Source organism: Anas acuta, chromosome 3 (genome assembly GCF_963932015.1).
Source record: "Anas acuta chromosome 3, bAnaAcu1.1, whole genome shotgun sequence".
In the NCBI taxonomy this organism is placed as follows: Eukaryota; Metazoa; Chordata; class Aves; order Anseriformes; family Anatidae; genus Anas; species Anas acuta.
Genome location: NC_088981.1, coordinates 62,044,464 through 62,070,123, shown reverse-complemented (window position 1 = coordinate 62,070,123; position 25,660 = coordinate 62,044,464). Strand labels below are relative to the sequence as shown.

The 25,660-nt window shown below is 36.6% G+C and overlaps 1 protein-coding gene across 1 annotated transcript in view; it reads right to left on the bottom strand.

Moving 5' to 3' along the window:
* The window catches only part of LOC137852937 (vesicular inhibitory amino acid transporter-like), a 31,381-nt gene extending 15,801 nt beyond the window's left edge, over positions 1 to 15,580 (bottom strand). The window contains exons 1-2 of the mRNA XM_068675090.1: positions 15,356 to 15,580; positions 7,348 to 7,464 (exon numbers count right to left, since the gene is read on the bottom strand). Of these exons, the coding sequence (XP_068531191.1) occupies positions 7,348 to 7,464; positions 15,356 to 15,580 (342 nt within the window). The remainder of the gene's footprint in view (positions 1 to 7,347; positions 7,465 to 15,355) is intronic.
* Between the last annotated feature and the right edge of the window lie 10,080 nt (positions 15,581 to 25,660).

Here is a 25,660-nt window from a genome sequence, read left to right as displayed (position 1 = left end):
AGAACAAAGTTCTGCTCTTTCTTCTGGTGTTTTTACACAAACATACACAGTCACGTAAAGATTCACACTTCTATTAATACTTAATTCATACCACTACAAGTATTTATGTTTCAAATTTTTATACTAAACCTATCTTTTTTTTTTTTCCTAAGTATTTCCTATATATTTTTTTTAATTCCTAAGAATTATTTTCTTATTGACCTGCTCCTTAGGGGATGCATTTTTTTCCCCCCCTAGCACCTTTGGGTCACTGAATCTCTTTTCTATACTTCATAATTTATAATTTACAATGATTACTCTCACCTTTCTTTTCTCCCTTTTGTTATATATGTGTATATTTTAAATTTTAATTGATACATTCACTTCACAACTGAAGTAGGAGGGGTTTAAACGCAAAGGCGTGCTAATTGTGAGATGTGACTTCTGGACATCTCATAAATTCTTGTTAAACAACTTTCAAATTACTTTCACATTTTACTGTGTGTATTTTTTCTTTCTAATCAATTATCTCTCATAATTTTCTCCAGCTTTTTAAAATTCACTCCTTTGAAGTACCAAGTATATATATATTATTGCCCTCTGTTTTCCTATAATGAATGTAATTAGATCCACTGATCTGTTCATCTATATTCAAGGTAATGAGGCTCAAAATAGAATTACCTTATGTTAGGTTCAATACCTTTTGTGTTAGATTATTATCATCTATCATTTTTAGAAACTTTAATGATGTTTTACTACAGACTACAAGCAACCTCCAGCACAGGCCTTTAAAACCGAAGACACTAAGAACAATACAATTTGTCTTTTTAGACAATAGCTGTAACACAGATAATCATCTCTCTAAAGTAGAGTGCCACCCTTGCTTCTTTTACCATTTTTTGGTAAGCATGTTTTATCTAATTATTTAAAAATTCCAGTCACATAAATGTATTTGCAATATCAATTATATCCTATTTCTCCTCACCAGTAAGAATTTCCAGTTTTTCTAGCTGTTTACCCAGACTCCTGGCATGGGTCTACAGACACCAGGAAAATAACTCATCTGCTTTCCCTGTCACTTCGTCATTTGTTCATAGCTCTGCTGAGTTAGAATTCAAAAATGCTATGAGTTGTTCTGTGGAAAACTTCAAATATTGTCCATGGCTTGTATGACCTTAGCAGCTGATCCATCTCCTTTAATATCAGTGAAAAGTCGTCTTTTATCTTCAGGGATGGTTGAATTAGACCCTAGCAATCTTGTTTTTCCTGATTTTTCTTATTCTTTCTCTCTGCTGATGCCAGTCTGCTTTAGCTGCAGGGAGGAAAGTGACTAAGGTGTTTATTTTGTGATTAATGCCTGCAATCACCTTATACACTGAGAGAAACTTCAGAAGTGCTGGTCTGTCAATCCTTCAGGTCCCATAAACAGATGCTAAGACAGATAGACTGCTCAGGAGATGCTGTGATAAGATATGCAGGTAAGGAAGTTGCAATGTTTTTGTCTATTTGACTGACAGAAAAGCCACTGATTTTGTTCTCCTGTTAGTGGCCAGATTAGTCTTAAGAATCTCCTAAAGATTAGGAAAGGGAATAGAGGAAAATAAACGTCTCAACAAATAAAAGATTTGATGCTATTGAGTGTGACAGCTGATCCCATTGGCTTTGCTATTGCTTTAAATATTTGTTCTAAAACTGAAATAATATGCTTGATGCTTAATTCTGGTTTGATGGAAAATGTTACTTTGCATAAATTCATAGCTGTCTGCAAGAATGCACTGAATCACACAAAGTAAATCTCCCAAGCAAATTACCTTTTAAGAAAATATATTATTTCCCTTGGTCTCAAAGGAGAAAGCAGGCTTTGGTAAAAGAATGAGGGCTTTTATTATGTATTATCAAGAGGAGAGGAAAAAGATGAAAAAATTAAGGTAGTCAAAACTAAGGCAAACTACTTTGAAAGTTAGTAGTGGTGAGCAGTGTGGACTCACTGGCTGCTGATCTATTTCTCCCATCATAAGTCATCACTGACTCTCAGGTTTCCATCTGAAGGAATGCAGGTACTCCAAACATCCAGTACAGCAACATGAGAGTGGAGCTCCTTGAATATGTGGTTGAAAGAGCTTGAGGGCAAGCAGAGAGGGGATTGTGGAAGACTGGAAGCAAAGCAAAGCAGTGGGGAGACAGATAGCTTTGAGTGTGCACTGACATAACGAGAAGAAGAGTTAGAGTGCATATCAAGTTCAAACTCAGGCTCTGAGAAAGCATTTGCCTTGTTAGTTTTTCTTGAATGCTGCCTGTATGGGATAAGCAACATTTCTTGTTACTTTTAAAAAGCAAGGATGCAGAGAACAAATCTTATGCACCTCTGAGAGGTAAAAAAGAAGGCAGTTTATGTCTTCTGAAAGGTGGCATAGGATTTACTGTGACTGCATGCAGAGTAAAAGGTGACTGTATCCTCCCCTGGCTAACATTATCCTGCTTTTTCTTCTGCACAGACCCAACCACCAATTTTAGGTGGACTTTTACACAAGCTATGATGACTCCCAGAGCTCAGCATATAAAGGGGAAATTTGTCACTGCCTGGAGAGAACGCAGTTAATAGTTGGGTGAAAAATGCAAATAGCGGTATACTATTATTTTTGGTGTCTGTGAAGCAGTAAACTGATATGGAGAACCATAGCATATTCTTTTTGAATACATGAGAAAAGATACTGCCTTACAACTGGGCTGCATGTAGACAACAAATCACTGATGCTTTTCCTCTCTTAACCTCAGTTAACTTCAGTGGCACCCTGAGGCTTCTGTCTTTAGGATAAAAAAAAAAAAACAGCAATGGATTTTACTGCTGAAGTTTCATCATGAGCAGCTACAGATAAAGTTGATACCGCAAATGAATTCCTATAGTGGAGGTTTCTCTATCCTGTAATGGCTTGAAAGATCATATCATTCCTAAAATTCAACAAAGGTACATATTTTGATGAATTTTGAGTAGATTAAATAAAAAATCCTCCAATTTGTACAGCTTATAATAAAGAGAAAAACTAAAAATCAGAAATGTGACTGACTTTTCTGGCATCCTCTGAGTAATCAGTATAAAAGTTAATTTATTTTTGTTGTTTTCCCCTAACTAAATTTCTTTTCTTGTATTCAAATATTTAGACAAAATACCAATTTATTTGCAAGGTGAGATTCATGGACTTTAGGTGAAAACTGACTGAAGTTACTAATGTGACTGCTGTTTTTTATTGTCTTTACCAAAGGAAATGGTCGTTTCCTAACATCTATGAATCTGATTTACCTCACCCAACTTTTTCTGTCTAAAACAGACATTCAATGAATGAATACGCACAGTAACAGAAAAACAAAACAAAACAAAAAAACAAACAAACAAAAAAAACAACAACAAACAAACAAAAGAAACATACATGACAAATCTACCTTCTTTTGTTGCATGTTTAATTAGAAATGGGATTCCTAACTTCACCTACATAAATACAGCAAAAAAATACAACTAATCTGCTAGCTCTGGAGAGGATGGATAGAAATAAGCATCACTAAAGAGCTATTTATTCCAACAGTGTAGGATCCTTAAAACTTATTTTAGGATATTTGAAGCACCACCAGAGGTGTCTATCTTTCGACATCATCTATAGAGTAAGATGGGTTTCATTGTGAAGGCCGTGAGACTTTGAGGTGCCTGGAAAGAGCAAAAGAAGAACTGGATAGCCTGGGAATATGACTGCACCAGGGGAGCCAGGAACAGGGAGAAGAAGTTGTCTTTAGGCAACCTGAGGAATATTGCAATATAAGGTTGTGAACCACACAAGGTAGCAACAAGGGGTAAGAGAATATGATAGGCAAGAAGCTGTGCGGAAAAAAATGACTGGATATGAGAAATACGTAGCTGTAGGCGTAAGACAGGAATCAGTAGAAGGCTAGAGGGAAAGTATGAATTATGCAGACAATTATCCATTCTGATTAGGAAAGGAAACTTTCAGGGGTGGAATGGCAGCTCCTCACAATTTAGGAAATAGCAAAGAGTCTCTGAAATCCAATCCAAGCAGCAGAGGGAAGCCTACGGTTTTGTGCAGGTATTTTATTTTTAACTTGAGATGACAACAATGAAAAGGACAAAAGGAAAAGCACTGAGAGCAGCTGGCTTCCCAGCAAAAGTGAAAAAAGTCAGCAGGCAAGCAAAAGCAACAAGAACAGAAGTGGAGAACTCATTTTAAACTCCAGATCCCAATTAAAGCTCAGAAGATTTTTAAGTCCCTTAAGGGAAGGTGGCTGGGGATATGACATTTGGAGTTGAAGACATGATGCAGAAAAAGAGTCAAGAGAACTGCTTTAAAATGTGGTGAGATAGAATAGACCTCAGTGTCAACTCCTAAATATGATACAAACAGCTAAATGAGGGAACTAACAGTCATTATATATGTATGAAAGATAAAACTCTTGCATCGTATAATTCTTGTACCCATAGCTGCAATTCTTTAAGCTTCCATGAGACTATTCATTATTTCTGAAATACCTGGGTTTATTTTGAAATAATCAAGCTAGAATTATTTTTAAAACTGAAAACAACAACAAAAATATGTCTGTTTATGAGGGAGGAACTAGCCTGAATCAATACATTTCTTGAGGGGAAAGCTAAGCATTGAAAAATAACTATCACAAATGGAAATACCCATGTACAGTAGCTGAAGCTACTGTTGCTAGTGATATCATAAAGCAACCAAAAATGTTTGCTCTAGGGACCTACAAAACATAATCTGTTGATGCTGTTATTTGTCTCAATTCAAGAGATGGACTGAGAGAAAATGAAACAGATAGCAGAGTATGTGTGTATAAGCTGAAGTGAATGTTTCCTCACTTTGACTCACGTTTACATTTTTGAGAAGTAAATATTAATTTATTTATTTTTTTGGTTAGCTATTTAGTGAAGACAGTATTTTACATATGGCAAAACTAGTGCCACCGGCCAAGAATACAGAGAAACATTTCCATCCAAGAAACATGGTGTGTGTGGGGAGAACAGGGAGAATAGATGCAAATGGAAGTCAATATCTTTTACTTAGCTTTAGGAGCAAAATGTTTTATACAGCTAACAGTGCTAAAACTAGAGTACAATATATCATCTTTTGTACTGTGTGCAATCAGTATTTAGGGCTTTTTATTTTCTCAAATAGCTCCATTAGCTCATTCAGACTGAGCTTGTACAATTTCAGCGAATCTCCTGCTGTCAAGAATTATACACACTGAGGTAAACTGTAGATTACCCATCTATGGATTGTGTGGAAGACACTTTGCCATTTGGAATGTCAACTACAATAGCATTACTATTTCTGATTCTGTTAGTACTTTAAAATAATATCATAGTAATTCAGATGTCCTTTAATTTTAACATTAAATCCTCATACACTATAGATGTTGAGATTGTCTTAACCTTTATACTTTGATGAACCCTAAATCTCACCCTTTCCTTATATAAAAAAATGAACAATCTGCTGAAAAGTTGCTAATCAAAATGAAATAAGTTTATCTAAAACAGGAAAGGACTTATATCTGGCAAAATATTTGACCTTTTGCCACCTATCACAATATTCTTGCGGTCTTAGGAGGAACGTTATCTAGGGAGGAGTTACGTGTAAATGCTCTTCATTAAAGCAAATAAATTCTCTGAGGTTGCACATCTCATAGGTTCGAGAAGTCAGATAGTAAGAAGATCTCTAAGAAAAATATTTTCCATCAGTGATAGGTGGGCAATGATATGTGCTAGAGCCTGTAAAAAGGCACAAGTGCGCAAGAATTAAAAAGGGAGATATTATGCCTTCATATGGTAAAAAAATACACTCAGGGATTGATAAGGTCAAAAAGCATGGTAGGTTGATTTGATTTTAATGTAGAGGGAAAGTACCTCAGCTATTCCCTTCGCCTGAGGGAGACAGAGATCCTTCTGAAACAAATCTTGGTGTGCTGGGTTCTTCTGTGGAATAAAGTGATCATTACTTTCAAACAGCTGACAGTCACTTGATTTTGTTTGGTAACAATTACTATTTCAAAAGGCATAATTTTCATAACACTAATATTCATTTATCTATAATATCATGGTTCTGTCATTCTCTTGCTTGACCATCTGCATTTTTAAGATGGAATACTGTGGTGGTTTTACTTGGGTGGGCCGCTGAGCTCAATCACAGCCACTCTCTCACACCTTCTCCTCAAAGGGAAGAGGGAGAAAATATGATGCGAAGGGCTCAAGGGTTGAGATAAGGACAGGGAGATCACTCAACAATTTTCGTGCTGGGCAAAAGAGACTCACAGTACGGAGATAGTAAGATGTATTGCCTATTACTGACAAGCTAGAGATGTGAGAAACAAAGGAGAAATAAAAAAAAAAAAAAAAAAAAAAAGCGCAGCCCCTGCTCCACATGGGGTCCCTCCCACGGGATGCCGTTCTTCCTGAACCGAACCTGTGGGGGCTGCTCACAGGCAGCAGCTCTTCAGGAAGTGCTCCCACACGGCTCTGTACCACGGGGTCCATTCTTCCCCCAGGAGCAAACTGCTCCAGCACAGGTCCCCCACGGGCAGCAGCTCCCCCCAGACCCCCTGCTCCTGCGTGGGCTCCTCTCCACAGGCTGCAGCTCTGGCCCAGGGCCTGCTCCTGCAGGGGCTCTCCATGTGCCACAGCCTCCTCCAGGCCACATCCACCTGCTCCACCGGGGGCTCCTCCACAGGCTGCAGCATGGAGATCTGCTCCATGTGGGACCCATGGGCTGCAGGGGGACGGCTTGCTCCACCAGGGGCCTCTCCACAGGCTGAAGGGGAAATGCTGCTCTGGTACCTGGAGCAGAAAGTCCTCCTCCACCTCCTTCCACACTGACCTTGGTGTCTGTAGGGCTGGTTCTCACTCCCCTCTCTCTCCCAGCTGCTGTTCCCCAGCATTTTTTTTAATTCCCTTTCTTAAATATGCTCTTACAGAGGAGCAAACAACATCATGTATTGGCTCAGCTCTGTCCAGCAGCGGGGGCCTTATTTAACAAGGGGCAGCTTCTGGATTGTTCTTGCAGAAGCCCCCCCGAAAGTCCCCTGGTACCAAAACGTTGCCATGCAAACCCACTACAAATGCGTATTTTAAAGGCAGGATATTTAAAAGTTAATTTTATCACATTAGTCTGCTGATTTATTTTGTATTCAGTACCTACAATAGACCTTAACAGCAAGGAGAATCCATTCTATTTATTAAAAAGAAAGGGGAGAGGGATAGGAAATAGGATCAAATGCCAGACTGATTTATCATAGGCCACATTTAAACAATTATTATTTTGTGAAGAGTCTCTATAAAATAGAAGATGTTTTGGGACTTACTTTGGAAAATTTTTTCATTATTGGAACACCTGGAAGTCCTTGATCAGAATCCCACTGTGCAAGACACTGTGCAAACAGACTGCATAAAGATGGTCTTTTCTCCAAAGAATTTAAAATCTAAGGGTGAGATAACAGGAAACAAATGCAGACAAACAGTGAAGTCAAGGAAACTATGAGTCAATACCAGAAGCTGTGAGTCAAGACCATAAGTGGTAGTTTCACTAAAACTTGTAACTGTGAAGTTTTCAGCAAAATGATATTTATATGCAGCTTCGAGGAGCGCAAATAAATATCTTCATATAGCTTCATAGGAATGCTTGTTTAAATATTTAAAAAATTGACAGTGGCAATTTTAACTGGAAGAGCTGAAATCACAGTCAATAGATGCAGAAAGCTAAATAATAGATTGTTAAAGAAAAGATGTGTAAGCTTACGTTTGATTCAATGTTTGAAGATGTGCTTGCAAAGAGCTGTGAAGAGATAGTTGATACATGGAGTACGCTTTTCCTTATAAAAAAATAGATTTATGTACCATGTGTGTTTTTCTTCTTATCTCCCTATCACTGAAAGCAAAAGCTTTTTTAGGCTTTTTTAAGACTCCCAGAACAGGCTATCAGCTGCGTGGCTTAAAGATTTCCTAATGATGAAAGGAAAAAAAAAAGAGGTCTGGGGGGAGACAGTGTTCAGGTTTCTGAAGTGCTACTCACACATACCATTTATTCTACATATGTCATGGGAGAAATACACACCAACACAACTTTTTTTTTTGCAAATGTATGTAAATGTATATGTAAATCACACCTCTGACACTTGGCAGGTTGTCTGCTGAGCTCTAGCAACATCATTGCTAGTAGTTGGCATTTGAAGACTGTCAAAGTTTAAAGTCCTCAGGTGGATATGTGCTTTCATTTCATTCATGTAACTGTACTTAAGCTGACGGAGATATAAAATAGTAGAAATAGTGATGTCCCTGCCAAAGGCATCTGCTGGCAGGCTAAATTTGGCAGCATGCCAAAGAAAGTAGTAAATTCCAATTAAAACCTTGTATTGTTGCCTGGAAAGCATGTCTGTAATGACATGCAGCAGTTAGATGAATGCATCAGCAAGACCAATGTGCTTTTCTACTTGTATTGGGTTTCTGTGTCCGGGTGTAGGTAGCATGTGGCCTCTGTTGGGAGGACAGTGCTGGACACAGCCAGCTCCAGCAGCTCCACAGTGTGGCACAGCCGAGCCCATTGGCAGCACGTGAGGCATCTCTGGAAAGTGTATTTTAGAAAGGGCAGAAAAGGCCATAGAGAGGAAGAAGGAGGGTTTGTAGAGGAGTCTGGAGTGAACAAGTTAAGCTGAACATGAAAAAGGAGGAGGAAGAGTGTTTCTTTAATGTTTGTCTTTTTTTTTTTCTGAGTATAAGATGCAAGAATGAAACATCTACATATTAATTCGTATTAAAGTTAATTTTCCCCACGTTGACTCTGTTTTGCCCACAATGGTATCTGGAGAGTGATTTCCCTGTTTTTACATTGAGACATGAACTTTCTCACTCCTGCTCTCTTTTCTCTCTGCTGCCCAGCTGAGGAGAAAGGAGGTGAGTGAGGAGCTGGGTGGGAGTTCTGCTGTTAGCCAAGGCTAACACATGCTGCTTTATGCTTACTTGCTAGGTCATTTGTCCTTCCATGTGAACACAATTTTAACTCTTACCAGCTCCCTTATGTAGGAGAATTATAGCCTCACACCTGTAACATAACTGTTCCGAAAGATCACTACTAGTAGATTTTGCAGACAAAAATATTTTCAAACTTAGGTGAAATGTGAACAATCAACTAGTCTCTGCTTACAAGAAACATGCATTTGTCAATTCCATAAGATTTTCTTGACTAGACTGTAACAAGCTGAACATAAAACCCAAGATAAGTATACTATGCATTGTATTATCTTAGCTACTACTAAGAATGATTACCTGCAATACTGTGGCTCTGAAATTCAGACACTGAAACATATAGATTTCATAAATACTAGCCAAGAAGAGCCTCAGCTAATGTTGTTGGAAATGATAGACATTTGACATTGCTAAATATCAGGTGTCAAATAAATATCTTTTGTGTTTATATATAATTTGAAGTTTTGAACAGAATAATTCAGAATTCTTTAAGCCTGACAGTGCTTCTGGCTACTGTTACCAAAAGCTTGTAATGCTGGTTATGTCCCTAAAACTTGGGTTAAAATCAGCTAATGATATTAAAGGTATCAACTAAAAGCAAACATTTTTAAATACATCTGTTTTATACCCAGTGAAATCAGGATATTCACACTTAAGGCTGAGTTTGCATGTTAAATTTCAAGCGTATGTTGAGCACTATACTTTAGAATGTCTCCCTTTCGTCTAAAATATATGTCAATTAACTTAAAACATAAGTCATAAATTATAGATCATTGCAGATTAGTTATAGCCAAACTACCAAGGCTATTAGAGTCATTTATGAATGGGGCAGAGGAAGGGCGAAAGAGAGACAGGAGACCTCCTTTAACTCTCTTGCTACTCATCTATTAGGAAAGGAAATCTGGGGCCTGTGGTACAGGCAAGCATGATCTAAGGACTGCTTTAACTGGTAAAGATTTTTAATATGTCTTTTTGACATCTAGAAGACTGCAGGATTTGCAATACTTTGATTCATTACTTCTGTAAGCCATGTTTCTGCGATGCTTTAAGAGCTAGTATGGTGCTTTCTGAAACAAAGCTCCATATGTTGGGGACTGTATGTCCAGGGAATAATTTGTAGAGTAGTTATGTTATACCACAGCTCCTACTTGATGGCAAATCTGACACAAAGGGGCTATGGAAAACTGGCTTGCCACCCCTAACATTTCCATAATAGTTACAGTAGAATATGCTGATGTAAATCCATTCAACACTCCCTCCATCTGTTCATGGCCCAGATGTGATGAACAACATAAAATGCAAGGCCTACAAAACAGTAACTTAAATCCCATAAGAACAATCCAAGTATTTCTTCCTGGAACAAGGAAAAGTTTTAGATTAGCCACCTCTATATGTTTAGGAGTCCTGGCTTCATAACATTTTCCAACATAACAGTTTCCAGCTGACCAAGGGAAAAGGAGGCTGATACAGAGCATTCTCTAATGAAATTTATCTGAGTGGCAGTTAGTTAACTCAAAATCAGTCCACTGTACAGTGGTTATATGTCATCTAAAGAGACTTCTGTGAGGTAGATATAATTTCATTGTTGAAGTATAACATATTGTTGATAAAAAGCTTTTGTGAAAAAAAGTAGGTTTGGGAATACAGAGAATATACATACAGTATGCAGTCTTTGTGCTATCTGAACGTATGTACAAAACTAAAGAATTACACTAGAGTCTGAGCTGAATTTGAATATAATAAGTTATATGAATAAAAGGTTGAATATAAAAGGTTATATGAAGTAGCAACATGTGTCCACAATCTTATTCTGCCTTCTTTCCTTCTCCCTTTTCCCTCCCCCCCCCCCCAAAAAAAAAAAAAAAAAAAAAAGATCCAAAGAGGAAACCAGTGCATGGACATTAGTTAGAATCTTCTTCCCTAAACACATCTTATAACAACTGCATTCTACGGTGGTGACAGTCTATCAAAGGAAAAGCACATTTGAGTTTAGATGGTTCTCATCAGGTTCTAAGATTTTTTGGTTCTCCAGTTACAGCTATGTGAGTTTGTGGTTGCACATACATTAAAAACAAACAAACAAACAAACAAATAAGATTGTCCAGTACTGCACGTGCATTTTAGCTAAAACTGTACAAACTGCCATTTTTATGTACTACACATAGGCACACAGTCTTGAATTTTTGCTTTGTGCTGTCACTTTTTGACTAGCTCCATTTAGAAACTTGAATTACTTGCCATTCCTGGATTAGATATGAGTATCAGGCATCTCTCTAATTTTTAGTACCATCCCTTGATATGAAATACAGCAGTTTGTTTACATCAGACATCTATAATTTAGTTCAGAGTATAACTTTAGCTTCAATGTATAATTCAAGGAAGCTATTGCTCTGGGCACTAAACAGGATTGACCCTTGTTCCCAAGTCTAGAAAATAAATACTTAAGATCAAATACTGTAGTTAAGATCTAAGTGGTTATTTAGTTAAATGTGACTAAATTATTTAAGGTTAAGGATGAGAAGATTTGTATTGTGGTACATCTAATGACCTGATGGTGAAAACACTTAGCTTTCTAAATACATAAGGATGTACATATTTATATTTATATTTATAAAATACTTAAACATACTCATTAAAGCTTAATGGGAAGTGTGTTTAGGCACATTTAAAGGATGTTTGCCTGTGTATCTTTGGGGACAGGTCTGTTAATCCTGCTTCTCAATGTCACTGTGTTTTCCACTTAAATGTATGGGAGTTGATGACAGTAAGCACTCTGAAGATTGAGTCTATATTAGGGAGATGAAGGCAGGTAACTGGGAGGAATCATCATAGAAAAATAAATACAAACAATTTGGTATTCTCAACTGAATCGTATAAAGTCCCATAAAAAAAGATGAACCAAATTAGAACCCAATTTGGAAATATATCTATAATGGCACACCTTAATGGAAATAGAGATATACTTTTGCTTATGAAAACAGTGAATATTGAAGTGCTGAGTCTTTTCTAAACTAATGTACAGTCCACAGAATATAAATATAATGAGCATATTTATGATCACTACTCTAATCATTAATTTATTATCACAACTTTAAATAACTATAAATAATATTAATTACATTATTGTTATTTTAGAAGCCCACACAATAGACAAGAATCCAGTCATGTAATTCTGATCATGGAACAAGAAAATGGCCTCTGCCATAGGTATTTCCAATGTTTATGTAATCTATTTCTGCAAGAGATGGCTACAGACAGAACTTGTGAAAAAGAAGTAAAGAGACAAAGATGTACAGCTTACAAGTCCATTATTTCAGCCTGCCAACAGCTGTTAACAAGTTTTTTAAAACAACAGAACGAGAGAAAAAGAGCTCTAACATGGGTTTTGAACGAAGATAATGCAGTATCCTTGTACCTGGTGGTTCATGGCAACTTGCACAGCCATTTCTTTGAATAATTATGGTATGTTGCCTGTAAGTGACGGGAAAGAAAAAAGATTGCTTCATCCTGAGGATCTAAGCAAAAGGTACAGGGGAGTGGGACTGACAATCCAGAAACACATTAAAACCAGATATAAAATATAAAATTAATTCTCTCTATTAGGTATTGGATTAATTGAATCAAATGACAGATTTGGTATGATTTGATAAAACATCATAATTCATTGAATGTCCAGGGGAGAATTGTGTACTTGTATTGCAGGTACAAATATATACTTGCATTACATTATATTTTAAAGACTGTAGAAGCATCATGATACTGAAAGTACTCTGGAGCTGCCTCGTAAAGTGGCTGAGTTTTTTGCTCTGTTAAACTTGTTTGTGCTCCTGAGACCTAATAAGGCGAGATAGACTCACGATAGTGTGAATTACAGACATGACGGTATGAACTTTGGTTCTGCTGAGAAATGTTGTACCATTAGAATTTAACTGCCTTCTTCTTGTTACTGTTGTTTTGCTTATATATCCAGTACTACCATACAAGTTAGCACATTTTTTTTCAGCCTTTTACTGCTCTATAGAAACAAATACCACTTGCATCACTCTGACAGATGATGCTGTTCATTTTCCTTTTTGAATTAACTCAGCTTTATGGTCTCTGTCCTTACCCAGATTAACTGGATACAGATTTTCATTTGCTTGTGCGATGTTGGAATATGAAGCATGTTTCCCTGGAAACTTTAAATGTCTGAAGCAATCATTTACATACACAATATTGTCATCAAAGCTGCACACTTTTTCAGTTGAAGTTAAAAACAAACAAACAAAAATCTCTACCTGTTTGTATGAAAATATTTGCATTTTAAGCACTCTGAGAAAACCCTTATATTTAATTTTGGAGACCAAAGACTTAATTGTTCTTATAACAAATCTGGAAATAATTTCACTTGTAGACTAATTGCATTCACTGGAATAACTGTTCAAAGCTTCAGAATTCTGCTTAAATATTTACCTCTAATTGCCATGCGAAACACTTCTGCCCTTTCCTCTGGGTAGAGCAAAAACAACCGTCACTTTAGCATAGATTTACTTCACCAGTCAAGAATGTTTGGATTGTTTTAATCATTCGGATGACTCTGACATTCTCTTCAAAGCTATTCACAGAAATTTCTTCTGTTATTTTTTACTGACAGATACCCATTCAATATTCTCTCCCTCTCTCCTGCCTGTCCCCTTTCCTTTCTCTGCTCTCTACCCTCTTTCCTAAGCCAAATGCCAAGGTATTGGGAAACAGGAAAAATGCATGCATGTGCACATATGTGCTTGCATATGCACACAGCTCCACAATGTGTCATTAGAACATTTTGACAGTGCTTTCAACTTAACTGCAGTTCCAAGGCTTTGCCATCCTCAGTCTGCCTTAGAAGGAGAGCTCAGTATAGCAGCAGGCAACTGTTCAATGGCAATTTCTAAAATATTTGACCAACTGAGATTGAATAGCAGTATGCAAAGCTCAAAAAGCTGGAAATTTTAACTAGGATCATAGTTACTGATCTGACCAAATAACCTACCTCAAATTTATCTTGTTTTTAAATAGGCATCTGTATCATATAAGTCTATCTTTGAACTGGAAGCTACAATATTAATGATTAATAGTAATTGTCTACATAAAGACATTCAGGAAGTTTTAGGCACTTTGATGTATTACAGAGGCATTATTAATTTTGTTTTTCAGAAGGGAAAACAATAGGTGAGAGAGAATGTGACTCTCCAAAAGGTCATACAGTAAATATTGACAAAATTGACTTCCAGAATGAAATCTTGGCTTCGGTGTAATCAAAGGCAAAACTCACAGAGAAAATAATGGGCTCTCATCCCAGACTCCTGCCATGACTAGATGCTGCTGAGGGAGACTGAAGTTAAAAATTGTTACTAGAATACAGTTTGAATATTTTAGGACTTTTATTCACAGCTGAAGATTTTCTGAGTATGATACGCTACTGTGCCCTAGATGTTATGACATTGGCTCTCATATGGTGGTGCTCATGTTTGAAAATACATCACGGTTAGAAATATGTCCTTTTTCTTTGCAGAGCTGAGGGATAAACTGGATACATAAACAAATGTTCATCAGCATTTGCACAGACGTGTGTGTCATGGGAAGGATTATTTTTCTATAATTAGAATGCCATAAAAAGTGTTTAAGTAACAGCTACTGGGACTAGATGTGTCTGTGGGTACTGATTGCTTCTTACCTTATCAGACAGAAAGTCGTAATGATAGAATTATGTAAGAAAATGAATCATGAAAAGTGAGAAAAAGAATCTGAAACATTTAAAGCTAAATTTAAGGACTCAGAAAGATAGTTACATTCCACAGGAAATGCCAAGATCAAATCCTTTCAGTCTTTTCAACTCAAATATTTTCTTTAACATTAAAAAGTATTATTACACTTGCTGTGCTTCATGCTCCAATTCATATCTAGGAACTTACATATCAGTAATTTATATATCATTAAATGAGTCTGACGTCAGTCTGACTCTTACTGTCCTCTTTTTAGTAGATGTTTACCTTACATTTCTATCAAATGTCCCTGTCACTTAATTAAAATATACTTATTGAAGATCATTTCAGCACTTCTAAAACAGTTGTAATTGCCACCTTTTCATCTTCACCTAGTTTAAATAATTCTGAAACTTTAGTTGACATCTCTCTTTTTTTTTTTTCTTTAGAACTGTATTTTTACAGAGTGTTAATCTTATGCAGAAAGGTTGAAATATTTTAGTAATACATTCATAGAAACCTTTTAGAATATTGCAGAGTGATGGTATGGTTAAGTAAAAGAAAGTAGGCTAAGTGATGACCAGTTTTTTAAATGATGGTTATAATGAGTGGGGTAGTAAGAGGTTACCTGAATGGCATTTGTTACATTCCATGCTGCTTCCCAGCTGGTGATCAGTCTGACCTGGGCATGTGACAGGGGAGTTGGGGACTCATATTCTGGATCCTGGTGGCAAACATCAAGCTCAAAGTTCAGGGGTCCATCTGATTCCTCTCTCTCTTCATTGTTCAGTTCATCTCTTCTGGCAAAATTCACATTCTCTTCAGTTTCTAGGCAACTGTCCCATCTTACCATTCCCCAAAAGAAATATGTTTTTTCCCTAAAGCAGTTGAAAAGAGATGAAAAAGTCTGCTTCAGGTGAGCCATCTTGAATACCAAATATTAAAATCTTTCTTTACTTGTCTTTATTTTTTTCAGCAGTTGTACAATGTTAATCCTTCTGTTAGGTTATCATTGGTATTGTAGCTGCAATTAATAAAGTTCATTGTCCTTAGCACATTTATTTGTTCCAGATTCAAATGCCAATTTAAGAAATATCTCCAGGATCTTCAACATGCTGCCTAGGGTAGTCTGCAGTGAGATTTAGTAGTCTGCAAGCTGCAATTTAAAATTCAAATTCTTTTTTCATTTTACCTATGATATCTACGTGGATCAGTCATTCATGAAGCATCTACAGGTGGCTGCAAGAATCTCTTCCTGGAAATTGTGCATGTTTCTAATACAAATAAATAGTTCTGCCAGAAAAGAAAAAAAATGCTTCATTAAAAACTTGAGTTGATGGACGGACTGCTAAATAAGTGCATATAAACAAGTTCACTTTTCCCGATGTAAGAATTTTCTGCTATGTTTTAGTGTCTACAGAGGTCAGTAGAACTTAAAAAATGTTCTTTAAAAAGCTCAAAGTTGCAAGAAAGAAAAAAAAAAGTAGCTTGTTCATAACTATATCTAATTCACAGTTGCTGGTGGCACTTACAAGAAAACATGGAGCTATGATTATATGCTTACTATAGGGGTATAAGCAGTGATACATTGTGATTATTCATGCTGCGAAAGCTTAAAAATAGTATTTACCTAAGTATCACTGCACTTGGAAGGAATTTGTGAAAGAAAGGTAAAGAGAAAGAAAGTTGGGCTGCATAGTTGTAGAATTATTTATACGCATTTCTTTTGATGTTTCCTATCCCTGCGCTATGTTTAATTTCCTAGTTTATTTATTGAATAAGAACACTAAATTTTAACAGCTATATTTCTACATTAAAAACTAAATTGTTCGTACAACACTACTAATCATGCTGAAACAATCATTCACTTATAAGGGGTCTGAATTTGACTGTATGAGATGAATTATCGTCCTTTTTTATTTATTTTTTTTTCACTACCATGACCTTCCTGTTAGCTGGAATTTCAGAAATTTTCAAAAGGAATTTGTATTCCTGAATGGGTAGACTGAATGGATGACTTCTCTGCCAGGTATCTGTGAATTGCAGACTTGCTAGTAATTCTAAGTTCTCACTAATTTCCAAAACAAAGTATCCTTCACCTAGGATCTTTTTTAGGTATTTGTTTTTCTTGTGTGCTCAGGATTAAACAAATGTGGAGACAAGCTTCACTGTTGTATCTTTTATGCTCAGACAATGAAATTTCTTTGGTTCTAATTGCACACTAACATTCTGAAGCTTTCCACAGTTTTCCAGTCTCATGCATAAAATGTTTCAGAAATGCTGCAAGTACTGTACAATGTTCCTGTGCCTAACTAGTTCAAGCATCATTTTTGATGCCTGTGTGTGTTATGCCCAAGAATTTATACCTTCATACTCTAGAGTATTTTATAATTGTGAAATTTGCTAATGTTGACCTAAGCTGAATAAGTGTCTCTCACGTGTCAAAGTATCCATTTATTGGTATTTCTGAATACCACTGAAGTGAACATCACTAGTCATCTCACAAACCTGTCACGATCTCCTGGAGTGACCTGGAAGGTGCTTGAAAATGCAACTATGTTATTTACAGAGAATTTTGATGTCAGTCTGGTCCTCTCACCAAAGTCATTTCAAAAGAAAGTTTCAGGCAGATTTCTGAGGGTAACTGCTCCGTGATAGGTGCTTACATTAAGTAAATCTGGTAACAGTACCTACAGAGTGCAAATAATAACATAAAAATTAGAGGGTTGATTTTCCTAATATATAAAGAATGGTCTGAGATACACAAATGGAACCATGTGAAGTGGTAAATATTATTATGTAGTTTTAGTCTATTTTTAAGCATTATATCCATAGATGTTTCCATTTCTGGACAGAAGTTTTTTGTTGTCATTGACTTAAACTCTCGTGAGAGCTATAACATCACAAAGCACATAGTTAGCATATAAAAATATATTTTTATTAATTGAATACAGATCAGAACCATTTTTGCATCATGAAGAACTGAATTACATCAGATGCAAAATTTCATGTTGTAATCGTTTACCTTATAAATGATGAAATACATGAGAAATTGCATTGTTTATCTGGTGTTGGTGGCTTTCTAATATTGAGACAACAGGCAGAGCTGTTTGGTGGTTTTATTTGTGTGTTTTTTTTTCTTCTTTTTACTTCTTCTTCCTTTTCCTTTTCCTTTTCCTTTTCCTTTTCCTTTTCCTTCTTTTGATTTCTTTTTTCCTTTTTCTTTTTCTTTTTTTTTTTTTTTTTTTTTTTTTTAGAGTTGTTTGCTTTTCGTTGTAAATTAGTCAGGATTTCATGCAGCTGCCTTAATCAAGGAAAGTATGAGCAACTTTATGAATAGATAGATAGTTCTGTATATAGCACCGTTTCACTTGTTCACAGGGTTAAAGAGGATTTGTGCAGTTTTATACAAGGTCCACTGACAGAAGTAGAAAGAATCCTATTTTACGGTCTCATATTATCTTCCTGATGTATCACATCTGGATGTCAGAAAAAAACAAATAATAGTTTAGAAATTTTCTTTCACAGTTATACAAAAGAACTTCTAAAATAATGTAAAATATATTTAAATATATTAAGTTTTAGTTGGTTTAAATTCACTGCTTCTCTACTAACAAACTAAAATGAGAGTAGGTTTATATGTTTCCAGAAATACCCAAATTTTTATTAAAATAATTATGCTAGATGTCTTAGGCTTCGTGTACTGTTGGGACTATCAGTTTCAATGAAATATTTGTATTAATCTATGACATACAACAGTACAGGACAATACAGATGTTCATTGTACAATATTTATTATTATTTATTTATAATGCAACTTAGAAATCCTAGATGAAATCAAGATCCCTTTGGATTCAGTATCTTAAAACCAAAGAGTAAGAGACAGCTTCTTCTTGCAAGGTTTACAGTTTAACAAGAGAAGACAGGCAGAAACTTGGCGATTTGGGAGTCCATCCTTCTCTGTCTACTGGGCATGGATTTTTCCTTCTGTATATTACCTGCAGCTTTGATTTTTGCAGTCAGTAATACAAATTATGCTCTTAGTTACATCAGTGTCTAGCTACTGGCTGTTTCACTGACATAAATAATGTGCAAAGAAAGATAGATCAAGTCTTGTTTTATTATTACCCTAAAAAGTGCTGTCTGTGTGGCTGCAGGAAATTTAATACTCATTGCACTAATTCCAGGGCACTGGGAAGAAGAAAACAGGAAAAGCAGTAACTGAGAACTGGACTCAGTCGAAGGGTAGTTCTGTTCTTCACTTTTCCCATTCACTACTTCTATTAGTTATTCTTTCTAAAAATGTTCTTTATCCACATAAGCCAATATTAATTAATTAAAACTTAACTTGGTCTTGGGAAAAAACTTCCTGATTTATAGTAGGCCAGTAAGTATGGCCATCATCATCCTCATCAGTTGTTCACATATTTCCATTTCAGTACCTGAAACAAGTTTGAAATTTTCTCCTTGTAGAGGAACAGATGTCACTGTTCATAAGCTTGTTAGGTCTGGATTTCAGGAAAAGGAATAGTGGGTGGATATGCTTGCAAAATACATCTTTCTTGGTCAGTAGGATCTCATAACACAGCTGCTTGTGCCTTCAGGAACTAACTCTTCAGAGTTGCCATTTGTTTTGGATATTTTTTTCAAAATCTCTTTGACTGTAGCACCTCCTAGTTTTAATCTTCAAGGGCAATGTTTCAGAACAGCAATGAAAAGTGGGTCGGCACAGTAGTTTCATAATCACATACACTTTTAGCTTAGACAGCATTGTGTTTACAGATCATTTAATGTGAGAGTAAAATTTACTTATAGCCTCATCTTAGCTGTGGAACATGGATTTGGTTCAAGTACGAGGGTGTGTCATGTATACCTAGCACATTCTTTTATAAGGGAAAAGATCTCTCTTCACAAAAAGAGTATCTTAAATATTCAGTATTAGTCAGAAGGCTAGCCGGAGCAAATATAGCACTTCTAGATATGTCAGACATTTATTTTTCTCTAGAATATAGCATGCTATTACTTCCCATAATGGAATCAGTGTGCAACCGAAATACTTTTTCTGGATTTTCCATGCCAATGCACAATGCTCCATGGATCCAACAGCACGAAAATTTGGGAGTTTGGTAGAGATGGATCTGTGGTATATTCTCACAGAACCTTACATCAGTATGACAGGCAGACTAGCAATGCAGGTGCACTGCTGAGAAACCATGTTGCACAGTTTAGGTACAGCCTGACAATCCTGCTCTACTACCCAAGGTCAATAGGCTCCTTTTTTGGTAAAGAATTTTATTTTATTTTATTTTATTTTATTTTATTTTATTTTATTTTATTTTATTTTATTTTATTTTATTTTATTTTATTTATTTTGGTATTAGTCCAGCTTTCAGTAGTGCCTGAGTGACTTCAAACTAAGATCAACGAGAAAGTGCAAAACGAAAAATACCTAAAACTAAACAGTGTTCAGTTTGACAGACATATCTGTTTACCCTTTGTCTTGTTAACAGTGACTGAGATGAGCAATTTTTTTTGTAGTGAAATAAGAATTTTGGTTTTGGTACTGTGGTTCTCTAATATAAGCTCCTGCTACATTTTTCACTCTTGTAACTGATACTTCTTATGAACGCTCAGGTTACTGATCAGAATTCATCTTATCCAGATGAATTACACAAATTTGGAAAGCAGATACAGAGAGGTTATAGTATATAATGAAAGACAAAGCTAGTAGTTGACTGTGTGTTTGTGGAAAGTCTTCTTTGTCACTGACTTACATTTTTTTAAATGATTTTGTAAGGTTTTCTGAGACAATGCTTGCTCTATGCATCTTTTTATAACAACTCTTTAACTGGTTATTCAAAATGTTCATGCATAAAACATCATGCAATGATGTTCGTGTATGCAAATCTAAATAAGTATATGACTGCAAATGTACAAATGTGTTACTAATGTAACTTTAGAATTACATAAAAGATAAGGTCTCTCACTTGAGAAGCCACCCACTAATCCAAACAGAAAACAAAAAATGAAATAACAATTTAAAACAAAAAGAAAAGAACTGAGTGTTTAACAGTGAACAAATTGGTACTGGAATGTTTCTTGAATTAACTTGATTGTTGGCCAGAATATGTAGAGTGTGGTTCTTCTCAAAGAAGGCGTATGAAGCTGTTCAAAGCCTAAGGGACACGAAAGAAATTAAATCAATAGTAGGATGGACAAAGAAAACAGAAGGAAAGAGGATTGTAAGAGACATACATCTGAATAGTGTAAGTAAGAGAAAATAAGAATAGCCATAGAATCACAAAGGAAACTGAAAAGATCAAGTAGTCAAGGGCAGGATGTCATAATATGAAGAACCTTTTTACTTATTTACACATAAGGCATGCATCAGAAATCTCCATATGACACAGAATTGTGAGTCCTTTTCTGAGGGTCTCAAAGTTTCTATATATTAAGATTGTTTATACTTCTTGCAAGTAGAAGGAAAGAGTATCAATTCTGGAAATTTTCACAGTTAGGGATATTCTGCTGGACAAAGAAGTGTAATCTGTGAGTATAAGAAATAATGTTGAGGAAAAAGACGGAAAGAAGCTTCATCATGAGAGTTATTTAAATGCATCCCATGGATGGCCCTCAAGGAATGTATGGTCTTCAAATCAGGATCACAAGAGATGACAATGCTAAAAGTAGGTGTTAAACTTAATTAAACTTAACTCATTTTGAGCTACCCATATTGGTCTCTTTCATGTGCAGAATAAGGCAGGTGCTTCCAAAGAATGGTCTGTCTCAGTCTAAAGCTGGCATCTACAGTTGGTCAGATGCCCTAAGTCAGTGCCATAAAATCAACAATTTTTCTCCACTCATTGTAAGGGAAATCCAGGATCACCAGCTTACATGTACATATCTATCAGTATTGAACCCATCTGAAGGCATATGAGATGAATCCCACAGTATTAATTTTCTAAATGCTTATTTCAGTTTGTGAATAACTTTTGATGCCAATGTAACCCATCTCAGTGCTCTCATAAATCATAGAATGGTTTGGGTTGGAAGGAACCTTAAAGATCATCTAGTTATACCCCCCCTGCCATGGGCAGGGACACCTCGCACCAGACCAGGTTGCTCAAAGCCCCATCCAGCCTAGCCTTGAACACCTCCAGGGATGGGGCATCCACAGCTTTTCAGGGCAACCTGTGCCAGTGTCTCACTACACTCATACTAAAAAAAGTCCTCCTAATATCTAATCTAAATATCCCCTCTTTTAGTTAAAAGCCATTACTCCTTGTCCTGTCACTACACTCCCTCTTAAAAAGTCCCTCCCCGGCTCTTACCAGATACTGATTAAATTAGCCATTCAAATCCATCAACATTTTTTGGCAATTTTGCTGATAATCTCTATAATTTGTCTGAGATACATAAATAGCATATAATCATCGATTCATGAAATATCCTGAGTTAGAAGGGACCAACAAAGGTCCTTGAGTCCAAATCCTGGCTCTACACAGGACCACCAAAAAATCAGACCCTGTCTGAGAGCATTGTCCAAACACTTCTTGAACTTTGACAGTCTAGGTGCCATGACCACTGCCCTGGGGAGCCTGTCCCAGTGCCTGACCACCTCTGGGTGCAGAACCTTTCCCTAACCCCCAGCCTGACCCTCCCCTGTCCCAGCTCCATGCCGTCCCCTCGGGTCCTGTCGCTGTCCCCAGAGCAGAGCTCAGCGCCTGCCCCTCTGCTCCCCTTGTGAGGGAGCTGCAGGCCGCCATGAGGCCTCACCTCAGCCTGCTCTGCTCTGGGCTGAACAAACCAAGAGACTTCATCTGCTTCTCCTATGTCTTACCCTCCAGACCCTTCACCATCTTCGTAGCCCTCCTTTGGACACTCTAACAGTTTTATATCTTTCTTATACTGTGGCACCCAAAACTGCACCCAGTACTCGAGGTGAGGCTGTACCAACACAGAGCAGAGCAGGACAATTGCTTCCCTTTACCTGCTAGCAATGCTATGCTTGATGCACCCCAGGATATAGTTGGCCTTCCTGGCTGCCAACCTCTAATCTGTATGTATATCCAGGGTTGTCCTATCCCGAGTGCAGAATCCAGCATTTCCTCTTGATAAATTTCATGTGGTTGCTGATTGCCTAACCTTCAAATTTGTCTGGGTCTCTCTGCAAGGCCTCTCTACCGTGGAGGGAGTGAACAGCTCCTCCTGATTTAGCGCCATCTGCAGACTTAAATATATATATAGATATGTGTAATCAGGAATAAATAACCCTATTTTCAAGGCTTCATTTTTAAAGGAGTAACGTCAGGATTTAAAACATTTTTTGAATTACTCTGCTATCATTGACTTAGAAAGTTAGAAACTTACATATCTTAAATTATAGCCTAATGGATAGTTGGAATTTGTTGATTCTTTGTTCAAGCTATAGTTTGAGTGTTGTGCATTTGTTTTGCATGAGGTTCCACAGTGAGAATGAGGACTGAAAATAGATTGTGAATAACTGTCTGCTACATGGACACCATTCCTTTAGCACTGAATCAGATGGGAGTGAATATATGCAATTTTGTAATAAGAGACTATCATAATGAAAATGCATTAAAGAGCAAAGTTAAGATTACAATAGTAAATCATAAATAATACTTACAGCTCTAATCCAGAGCACACCTCCTGAAGGCAAGGACACCATCTCCTGCACCAGGTCCACCAGGCCCTTCCTGTAGCCCCAGACCTGCATGCCATCTGCACTTCAGTGCTGAGTGTCAAGGCCTCTGCTGTATCACTATTCTGTCCAGTTGATGCTGGGGACTGCTGCACCCTGTGGCACATCCCCAGGTTTGCTGAGTGGACTCATGCTGTTTTAAGCATCCCTTCCATGCACACTTCTGCACAAACTACTCCATCTATTAGCTACTGCTTGCTGCCCTATAGGTGTGACAGTGATACAGATCATCTGTTAGCACTAGCTCAATGGGTGTGTGCCAGTCCCTCAACAGGATTTAGTAGCAGACAAAAGGTCTAAACACCTTTTAAGCAAGAAAGTCTAGTAGATGTTTTTACAAGCTGAAATTGCTAGCAGCAAAATCTTCTAGTGCCCACACTTTTCCAGCAGCAGCAGGCACCCCAGTATTCTAGGAAGAGTTCCCACAAATCTTCCAACAATTCCAAGCAACAAAAGAAGCTGAGCCTGGAAACTGCTGTATAAAGTGTTGTCTGTTAGGTGCCTTTGTTTTCTGCACTCTGGGCATGTTTTGAAAGAGGAGGTAAAGTTTAAATGACTTAGTTTTACTTGTATGGTCCTATATTGCATACTTTTAGAGTAGGAGAGGGTCTTTTCCTTTATGCTTTACTGGAGTACCTAGTATAAGGCATCCAGATAGATAAACAACCGTCAAGAGATTCATTTAAATTACTTATCACAAAAGGGGGGTTAAATCTTCTGCATGAGCAGAATGCCTGAACATTCTGCATTTCCTGACAGTTGGAAAAGTTGTGCTGAAGACAATGTTGAGAAACTCCTCTCCCACACTGAACAACTTTCATGGTTTCTCTTAAACAGACCATTATTAATTGTTTTCAGAAATATTTCAGAAGATTGATTCATGCATAAAAATGCTTTTAGTCAAGCATTTCTAGTTTCAGAAGCTCTGCTTAAAAAGCTTCATAATTTTCTTGAAGAAAGAGCTTTAATTACATTGGAGCAATAGAGTGGGATTTATGCATATATTCTAATTATGTACCAGTAAAACTGAAAAGCTCTTCGTTAAAACCATGTGGAGAAAAATCAGACACATGCCAGCACTTCATTACTGAGAACTTAAGAGGAATTGTGTGGTGCCTTATTATCAGTACTACATAAATAGAAGAGCACTCCACATATTGCATATGTCGACACAGTCTTTTAGATTAAAAAATAGGCTGATTTTAAGAAAACAGAAGAGGATACAAATTAACTCAGTTAATTTTTCCAAAGCAATTAATTCTATATAGTGATAATAGCACCTTGTTACCCTTGTTACCTATTTAGTAGAGCAAGTATGCTCTACAGTGAACATGTTCTTTCTAATTTAAATCTGTGTATATACATCCATGCATAGATATAGAGAGAGCATATAGGATGAAAGATGAAGGTCCATTTGTCTACAATCTAATTAGGTCTTAGTGATCATGAAATCATGCAGTTACTTCATGTAATAGTTCATAAGAACTACATGCATATAGCATGAGCAGAATATACATGTATGCCATGCTTTCTGTTTAAACATAAGACTTTTTTGATGAAGGGTTTTCTCATGCTGTAAACAAGAACAGCTGTTGCACAGGCTGTGTTACAACACACTGTAATAACAATACAATAGACTTACTGTTAGTTGTAAGATTGTGTATAAAGAAGTTATTCACGTTTTAAGCAGAGAACTGCTAAGCACTTCTTATTGTAGAGCTTCGTGAACAATTCCCTTTGAGTCAAAAGCACGTGACTTCTCACTTCTTAGGGTTAGTCCATATTATGATAAAATAAGCTCACAAGCTGCTGACTCCAAAGCTGTAGAAAGAGGGAACTGAATAAACTCAATTTGAGCAGGGTACGGGGATAACAGTGGACAGTAGAAATGAGAAAGGAAATAACAGCATGTCCCCATAGTGAGTTCTTTTTCTGAAACTCACATCTGAAACTCACTCCTGCAACTATTTCTTTGCTATCAAGTCCCTTCATATTATAGCTCTTCCCATAAAAACTAATAAAAAATAATAATAATAATAAAAAGGATATTGCTGTATGTTCTAAATGAACCAGCTCATTAAACATAAAGAAAGTTACAGAGAATGTTTCTTGTATCTGTTTTTGTAAAATACCTAGATAATTATTTGTTAGGTAAAAAAGCTTACCATGCATATCACTGAATGATTAAACAACAAAAAAATCCAAATATTT